Source organism: Microtus ochrogaster, chromosome 7 (genome assembly GCF_000317375.1).
Source record: "Microtus ochrogaster isolate Prairie Vole_2 chromosome 7, MicOch1.0, whole genome shotgun sequence".
NCBI classification, from domain to species: Eukaryota; Metazoa; Chordata; class Mammalia; order Rodentia; family Cricetidae; genus Microtus; species Microtus ochrogaster.
The window spans coordinates 40370807-40380188 of NC_022014.1; the positions used below are offsets into that span (position 1 = coordinate 40370807).

General features: G+C 45.0%; 1 protein-coding gene across 1 annotated transcript; it reads right to left on the reverse strand.

Annotated features, from left to right (window-relative positions):
- Positions 1-403: 403 nt before the first annotated feature.
- LOC101998673 (ly6/PLAUR domain-containing protein 8) lies at positions 404-8536 on the reverse strand. The gene is made up of 5 exons (XM_005350208.1): positions 8482-8536; positions 8020-8133; positions 6214-6375; positions 4120-4269; positions 404-639 (listed from the first exon to the last, which is right to left on the reverse strand). Exons 1-5 carry the CDS (start codon positions 8534-8536, stop codon positions 404-406), a joined length of 717 nt encoding a protein of 238 aa, XP_005350265.1.
- Positions 8537-9382: the final 846 nt, after the last annotated feature.

Sequence of the window (9382 nt, forward strand, 5' to 3'; positions counted from 1 at the left end):
TGACTGCCCAAGAAGTAGCAAGTAGAATGCTGGAGCACAGGGATGCTAACAGAAAGTGCCAGCAAGGCCACAGGTTCAGCTTCTCAGGAGCAATGTGGACCGGGAGCAGAGATATCATTGAGTCCTGAGGCAAAGAAGATGCTATCTCCAGAGCAAAGACCCTACCTCCAGGCAAGGCAAGATGAAAAGAGTTGGGCAGGGTCTTGAACTACACCCAGCACCAAACATATCAGGACAGACTGTCTAGAAGTCAAACAACACTTTAATAAAGGACATAATGTGGCTGCTAGCATTGCCTGGAGTCCTGTGACTTCCAACCCACTGAGCAACTAAACTGGAAGATGTGTGAACAGAAAGAGCGTTGACACCCATGGGACACTGGGTGGGGCAGAGCCCAGGGACCTCAGAATAGCAGCTTCAGAAGAAGGAGGCTCCCGAAGACAGAGGAGATGAAGGAAGCTTTGAGGCTTGTGCTGGTGCTAGGGGTCGTGGTGACTGTGGTTGGGGTCGTGGTTGTAATCTCATTTATGCAGTTAACCATCTGGAAAGTGAATTCTCCAACTGTTACGTTCCCAGGAGTCAGGATGTCGCAAGTAGCTTCATCGATATTAGAACACCCTTTCAGCTCCACTTTGTTGCCTGAAGATGCAAATGAGACAGTCAGAACTCTATATAACTCTATACAACTCTACCACCAAAGCCCCAGCCCATGCAGAGTTATTTATCTGCAAGCCACTGAGCCCCTCTTCTGACAGCCAACTTAAGAATACCAAACAGTAACAGTACAAGAACTATGGAGGTCAGGGGGCAGACCCCTCCCCACCCAACCTCAAAAGCAACTGAGACTGTAAGATGTGGGTTGCTAATCCAGGCTTAAAGAAAGGATGGGAGCTGGATCTTGGATGTCCCATGTCTTGTGTTCCTGTGGAGCTGTCAGATGAAAAAGCCAAGAACAAACGGGGCATGGTAGTGCACACCTGCAAGCCCAGTACTTGGGAGATTGTAGCAGGAAGATCATGAGTTCAAGGCTAGCCTCAGCTACATGGCAAGACTCAATCACGAAAAACACAGAGGGGAGGGAATGAAAGAAGAAGGAAAAGGGAGAGGAAGATGAAGGGGAGAAAAAGAAGAAAAAAGGCAAGCCTGGGTAAAAGGCTCAGGGGCAGTTCTTTCAACTCTCCATTCAGAAGGGAATGAATCAGTGGGCACCTTGGACTCCAGCCCCAATTCCAGTATTTCCCTCAGTTCTCATTCCTCTGGGTCTGACTTTTTTTCCTGCTTGAGTTTTCCTTGAGAAAAAGGAAAGTCAACAGAAAGTGTACAAGAAATGCTCAGCATCTCTATCTTACCTCAAAGTTCTGCCTGCTTACACAGTTTCTTATTGTAGAAAAAGGTCTCCAGCCAGCTGACCTGAGCTTGTGGGAGCCCATGAACTCTGAACAGACAGCTCGGAAACCGGCATGGGACCAACCTAGGCCTTCTGTATCTGGGTGACAGTTGTGTAGCTGGTCTTTTATGAGGCCCTAGTAGTGGTACCAGGACCTGTCCCTGATACATGAGCTGACTCTTTGGAACCTATTCCCTATGGTGGGAAGCCTTCTTCAGCCTTGATACAGTGGGGGAGGAGCTTGATTCTGCCTCAGCTTGATATGCCATGCTCTGTTGATTCCCATGGGAGGCCTTACCCCTTCTGAATGGAGACAGAAGAGGAGTGGATGGGGGATGGGTAGAAGGGAGGTGGGATGAGGGAACTGGAGGAGAGGGGGGAGGGGAAACTGTGGTTGGTTTGCAAAATTAAAAAAAAAATGATAAAAAAAAAGTAAAAGGTCTTAAGCACTTTCAAAGATGTAGTCACAATAGCAGCTACTTCTGAGTGGTTGTGCCTCTATAGGTCTGCCAGCTGCAACTCACGCATCCCTGGGAAACAGGGAGCTCCCAGAGGCATAAAGGAACCTGGTTCTGTCAGAGCATAATGTGTGAAAGAGACCTCCAAACCCCAGAAAGAAAAGTTTGCTGTTGTTTCGTCCCAGGTGTCAGTGCTGAGAGTTGAGCTAACCTGAGTCAGGAAGTGCGGTGTTAGGCACATCTTGATAGGATTTTGAAAGTGATGGTGAACAAAACAAGAAAATTTGTGACCTGCTGACTTTTAGTGTCTATGAGATGACACTACCAGGAGACTCGGGCATGAGATGAACAGAAGTCTTTTGTTGCCTTTAGGCACAACTTTAGAATTAAAAACCAGGGCAGTGTGGGCACCTCAACCATTTCAAGGAAAGTGACTTTTTGCTGTGGTTTTACTCAGAGGTACAATGTATGTTTTGCAAGTATGAGGCTCCAGGGGATGGAGAAGAAAGAGAGATAGAGAAACACAGAGATACCGAGAAAGCGAAAGGGAGAGAACAGACATTCTGGAATAAGAAAATCTATAGAGGCGATGTAAAAGACCAGTGGGTTCCAGGGTCTTGTGGGGAGGAAGAAAAGCATGATCAGGTGAGACACAGAAGGCTCTCAGGGCAGAGGGCTCCCCTCTATGTGACACTGTCATGCTGAGCAGGTGGGACACAGGTGTCCAGAGCAGAGGACCTTCCTCTATGTGACATCGTCATGCTGGAATTGATTATATCAGGAGTAAACCCTGAGGCAAACTGCAGACTTGGGTGACAATGAGTGCCCGAGTAGGCTTACCACTGTGGTGTGAGCACTTTGACAATGACGACAATTACATATGAGCCAGGCAGTCAGGGTACATGCAGAATGTCTATGTCTCTAACTCAGCTTTACTGTGGATCTAAAACATCTCTTTAAAAATATTTTTAAAGACTTTAAAAGATAGGATGCTTGGATCCACTGGAAACTCCATGGTTATAGGTAGTCTTTGAAGTTGACAAGCAAAAATTGAAATGAAATTTGTATTTGGGTGCAAGCCTTAAACCCTTTTAGTTTGAGCTATGTTTTAGGTAAGACAGGCTAGTTATTCATTTTTTGTTTGTACCACTTTTTTTCTTCTTGGAAATCACTAGATCACATTCCCAAGAGTTCCACTAGCCAGGATGGACACATTGGTTTCACTCCTACAGGAGGACACGATTCACTTTCAGACCTAACTGCTGAGTAGCCTTGAGCCACTGCCTTTATCCCCCTCCCCCACCTGCTACCCCTACCCCGCTACACCTATCACAAACAACCAGTAGCAAAGTAGAGATCTACTCTGTTCTCAGAAAATAAGGACAGAGCTACAGGGTAGTAGTGGCCCCAAGGCTGTTCCACTAGCAAAAGGCAAGTGTGCATTGCATGCTGCCACCAGGTAGGGTGGATACTCTGACAAAATGTCAGCACTGTCAGATTACTTTTGTAGAAAAAAATAAATAAATAAATAACCAGATGGCCCTAGCTGACCCAAGCCAACACCTCTCAAGTTATATGTTTCTTCTATTTTATATATATATTAAAATCACACCTATTCACTCTTGCTGAGGAATGGCATCCTAGTACCAAAGCAAATGCCAGAGGGTCATGAAGTCAAATAAGTGAGCCTGGGGTTTAACCATAGGAGAGCAGAAGAAAGGCAACCAGAAGTAGTATTGGACTAAGAGCAGAAGTGGCGACCAGCAAAAGGCTTTCTGGCTGATGTGGGATTCCCCTCTGTATGCTGTGAACATGCTTTATTAGCATTGGTTAATAAAGAAGATGCTTTGGCCTATGGCAGGACAGAATATAGCAAGGGGGAAATCGAAGCAGAGACAGAGGAGGAAAGAAGATGGAGTCAGGGAGACACCATGTAGCTGTAGTAGGAGAAAGACACCAGATCCTTACCAGTAAGCCACAGCCTCATGACAATAAACAGATTAATAGACATGGGTTACTTTAAGATGTAAGAGTTAGCTAGAAATACGCCTGAGCCATTGGTCAAACAGTGTTGTATTTAATATAGTTTCTGTGTGAGTATTCAGATCTGGGAGGGCAGGAAATAGAGCAGTCTCTAGCTGAAAGGCATCCTGAGCTAATCCCTGCTCTGCTTCTACCCTTCCCAGTCCTTTTGCTTTTTTGTCTCAGCACCTGAATCAAGGCCTGATGTGTTTCAGCTCCAGCCCTGTTAAGGAATTGAAGCCCCAGACTTACCATTTACATGGTCAGCAATGATGTGGACACATCGCTCTCCTTGGGAACACGACTGGGTGTTCTCCTTGCAGTTTGTTGTGTTGTAGCTATAGCAAGAAGGGCACTGGATTTGGGTGTCGGCGCGAGCAGATTCACTCTCTTTTACAGGGTCTGGATAAAGGAAAGCCATTACTTAGAATCATGCCATCACACTGCCCTGGGGAGGAGAGGACAGGCAGGCAGAGAAGCTGACGGCGGGTCTGCCACTGGGAGGCTCAGATCTATCCCTAAAGATACATGCTTTGTCCAAACATTTCCTATGCACAACCCCTGAGGCCCACCCTTATGGGGCAACCAGTCTGCAAGAACAGTGGTCCACAGTGCTCTGGGACCATGAGCAAGAAAGGAAAAAAGTCCAAACTGTAGCCAATGTCAATGCCAGCCATCTGTTTGAAGCATTAGCCAATAGGTATCTGATTGGCATTAAGACTTGTCCTGAACAGATGAACAAGGTCCATTTTCATATTGTGATGGAGTGAAAAACAAAAATAAAAATAAAAAAATCACATTGAGAACCAGCCTTGCACCTGTCTGTGCTTATGATAATGAACTTCACCATCTCTGTTCACATATTTTTCTTCTTGTAAATCAGCAGTTCTCAACATATTTCTGATGGTCTTAGGAACTGAGACACTACTCAGTAGCAAAATTACAATTATCAAGTAGCAACAAAAATTAATTTATAGTCAGGGGTTCCTAAGACCATCAGAAATATGTTTTTTTCTAGTGGTCATGCCCCACAGATTAAGAACAATGGTTCTAAATGAAGACTTTGACATAGATGACCACTTCTCAAATTGTAGTCCAGGACCTCCTGGATCCCTGTGGCGCTGCAAGGATTCCAAAAAGTTAAAACCAATTTTATACAGCATCAAGATGTTATCTGTTCCTTTTACTCCTTTTGCCTTGTGTGCATGCAGCAGAATTTTCCAGAAGCCCCACATTATTTGTGAGATTAAATCAGACTAAATACACAAGCAATCATGAGATCCCAGCTTCCTTCTAAGTTATAAGTTAAAACATTCTTTCAAAATATCTATTTGAGGGTGAGGTGCTAGAAAGATGTCTCAGCAATTAGAAGCACAGGCTCAATTCCCAGGTTCAGTTCCCAGTCACCACGTGGCAGCTCCAGAGGATCTGATACACTCTTCTGGCTTCTGTGGGCATTTCACATGCATGGTACTCATACGTACAACCTCATACATGTAAGATTAAAATAAATAAATCTTTAATTTATATACATATATGAACATATATGCATATATATGGAACAATGCCATTCATCTTATTAAATGCTTTTTGGAAGCTATTTCTTTGAAAAACTCTATTAGTATTAATAAACTTTTTATTTGTTTTTGTTTTTTGAGACAGGGTCTCACTATGTAACTCAGGCTGGCGTTGAACTAATAGAGATCCCTCTGTCTCTTCCTCTATCACAGAGTTCTAGACAAGGCATGTGCCACCTTGTCTGGCTAAATGTTTTTACTTTTGAGTAAATGAATTAAGATTTGTGAATTTGTTTCACTTTAATTTCTAACCTAGTAAATGTCAGCAGGTAGTGAACATATAAACAAAAGACTTGAGGAGTTACTCTTGTTACTGAGACACACACCTATATATTATATGTATATATTATAGGCCCACACCTACAGTCCCAGCACTCAGGAGGCAGAGGCAGGAGGACTGGGTGAAGATCATCCTTGACTCCATAGCAAGTCTGATGTGAGCCTAGACTGCAGGAGATACTGTCTAAAAGAAGCTGATGGCTGAGGCCCTGAGATCACAAAGTTTAAGAATGACTAATGAGCACTTGCTTCACTTGCCACACAAATGAGATCCGCATCTTCACTGAAGAAGGAGAAAACATGGTATTTGGGCTGCCTGAGTACTCCATGTTTCTTTTGTGATTGCAATAAGTCAGATGTCGATGTCATGCAGGTCTGTGCTGGAGTGCCTGGTCTTGACACATCATCACCAGCCAAGCAAAGCGGTCAGAAAATCAAGGGTGGGACATGGAGGTGTGACACAGGACAGGCTGCTGGGCTTGGTACAAACCTTTATTGTCAGGGCATGCATCTCCTTGGCAGCACTGGCTTGCAAAACTGAATTGTTGATTATCAGACACACGTACCATGAAGGACACTACAACACTGTTGCTGTTGTTGATGCAATTAATTTCTGAGCAGAACTTGTTCTCGTACGAGTACAGGGACTCTCCTACATCAAGGCAAACACAGACTGTTAGCATCTGGAGAGACTCCAGCAAGAGCAGCATCTGTAGGAGACAGTGCTTCATACAGGAGCAGTTGACTTGAACCTCTGCTCAGCACATCTTGGGAGAGACTGCAGAAGGTTTCTTAAAATGTGAAGAATCCAGTGGGGCATAGTGGTACACGCTTAAACCCCAGCACTTGGGACAGACGCAAGTGGATCTCTGTGAGTTCGAGGTCTGCCTGATCTATATCGTGAGTTCCAGTACAGTCAGGGCTACATAGTGATGTCTTGGGCAGGGAGTCGGGGGAGAACAAAGAAAGCCTTTTCCCATCAGAGAGAACTCCTTCCTTTATTGTATTAGCAGATGAATGGGTTAAACTCTGCCCTTAGCTAACCTACACCTTGCGAGCCTCATGTGGGAGTGCAGCCAGGAGAGATGTAAATGAGACCCAACACAAAGTTGTAAACTTACTTAACACATGATTGAAAGTCTTCACGATTTTTTTTCTGTTAAACCACCTCTCTCAATTCTTGAACATGAACTTTGTGGGTGACAATGTATTATCACGTCAAAAGTTTGGGTACAAATGTTACTCAGGAGGAACACCAGAAGATGGTGGTTTAGTCTAACACATCTACAGCCCTCCCAGGCCACTAATTTGTCTTAACAGCTCAAAAAAATAATAAAGCAGGCACAGTGGGATTTGGTATATGATACAACATCACAGTACCATCTATGGCTCCTTCCTAGAAACTGCATGAGAGTCCAATCAGAGCTACCCAGTACAGAGACATCAGCTATATGTGGCTGTTACGTCAAATGTGGATTGGTCAAAATAAATTGAGGAACTTGGAGTGTAGCTCTGTGGTAGAGTGTTTGTCTGGCATATGTGAAACCCTGGATTTAATGTCCAGAATCACAAAAAAAACACCAAAAAACATTAAATAAAGTTAATTGGCCATGTTGGCATATAATCGCAATTCTAGCATTCAAGAGGCAGCGATCAACACTGATTTTCTCTGATTTATTTTTTGGTAAAGGGTCTTGAGCTGATCTGGACCCCACCAGTTTTAGACTGACAAGCTCCAGGAATCATCTTGTCTTGGCTGCCCAACTGCTGAGATTACAGGCATGCACTGCCATGCCTGGCCTTTACGTAGATGCTGAGGGACAACTTCAGGTCCTCCTGTTTGTGTGGCAAGCACTTTTATTGATTGACCCATCTCCTGAGCACCATTGTTGACCAAGGCCAACATTAAGATGTCATTTTGTTAATATTCCACTTTTGTGTATGGAAGGACTCTAAGTGCCCCAAGAGGTTCCCATCAGTCAGAATGCCTGGGGAGGAATTGACCAAGGAAAATATATTTGATCTAGAAGAGTAAGGAGCCAGGAAGCTGAGAGAAAAGATGGCTAAAAAGAGTTGCTCTTGCTATTTATATCTGCCAAAATGTATCTATCCTCTTGTTTGATTCTGTGCCTGTATTGCCATGCAGCTCCTGCTCACCTCAGCCACTGGGGAGTCATCTTCATAACCCACTAGTCTCATTACACAGCCTGGTCCCAGCTCAGGAGTCCTTCCTTGCACCCATCTTCTTGAGCTCCCACCTCCCACAAGTCCCAGAGACGGAAGTAGCCCCACTCACCTAGAGTGGAGTTGACCGAGGACTCCACACAACTGATGGACTCATTTCCACAATTAACAATTTCAGAGATACAGCTGCTATTGAATGACTCACAATGTTCACAACTCAGGGAGTCTGAGAGGACAAAGAGTTCAAAGAAGTCAACAACCAGAAGATATTTCCAGAGCACCACACCCACCACAGAAAGAAAGACCCTGATGGGATACCCAACTGTTCTCTGAAGAACCCTAAACTGACACTATGAGATAGAGCAATGCCCACTAGTTTCTCCCCATTATTCATCAACCCTCAACAGGAAGATCCAACCATGACCACCACCAGAATGGTCTCTCTGAAGACAGAGAGGATACATAGGTCTCACACAACACTACAGGCCAGGTGGTGGGTGCCAGGATGCCAAGAGCAAGGATGTTCTGATGGGGTAGAAAAGAAGATTTCATCTAGGAGGGGGGCTTCTCTCACCTATAACTGTGATGGCAAATGCCGCAAGAACACTAGCAATGAGGATGCCTTTCATGATGGCAGGGCTGGCTTCTCCCAAGGATGGGGCCACGGAGCCTCAAACCTGGAAAGACACTGAAACAAGCTTAGTATGGGATCTGTCCTTGTTTCTGGGGCAGAAAACTCAGTCCTGCACAGGTGCACAGAACTGTGGCTCTCATCCATCCTGTACTGACACAAGGTTGAGTTTCAGCTGCATATGGTCAGACAGAGCAATTTCTGGGTCTGCTGGGGCCAAGGGTCTGTCAGATTTCTGTCACTATTACAAAATCCTAAGATACTAAATTTATAAGGCTCATGGCGTCAAAGTTGTCATCCATTTTGTCCCATCACATGGGCCTTCATGGAAGTTCATGACAAAGGAGGTCTGTTCACCTAATGGCAGCCAAAGAGTGACCAGGAAAGAGGAGCCTGTCCCAGGGTCTCACTCAATAAGCTAACTTCCTCCTCCCAGGCCACCCTCCTGAAGGTTCCAGCATCACACAATAGAACCACAGCTAATGACCAGGCGTTTGTGGTATATTTGAGATCTAAATCCTAACAGGGTCCCAGATAAAAACAGTGGCCCTTGGTTTTGTGTCCTCCTCACCTCCCTCCCATTCTGTAGTCCCCTTATCTCCCCTGCCAGAGGATCTGTGTCCTCCCACCCCTCCAGAGTACACTGTCTCTTCTCCCTGCAGGGGTCTCCTGCGTTCGCTTTGATACTCAGGGGCTTTGCTGCCACCACCTGTGCAGATACCTGTGAGCCTTGCTCTGCTCTAAGCCCTGTGCATGCACTAATCTGAGTAATTTCTTAGCACCTGGACAAGACTGAGCCCTAGAAGAGAGAAGTAATGCTCTCGGAACCAAGCTCTAACTCTTG

Excerpts from the sequence above, each read along its gene's own strand:
- LOC101998673 (XM_005350208.1), bottom strand. The coding sequence starts at position 8,536 with ATGAAAGGCATCCTCATTGCTAGTGTTCTTGCGGCATTTGCCATCACA. Across the intron at positions 6,376-8,019 it reads CTCGGTCAACTCCACTCTAG|GAGAGTCCCTGTACTCGTAC; the intron begins GTGAGTGGGGCT and ends GCCTTGATGTAG. Across the intron at positions 640-4,119 it reads CATTGCTGACCATGTAAATG|GCAACAAAGTGGAGCTGAAA; the intron begins GTAAGTCTGGGG and ends TTGCATCTTCAG.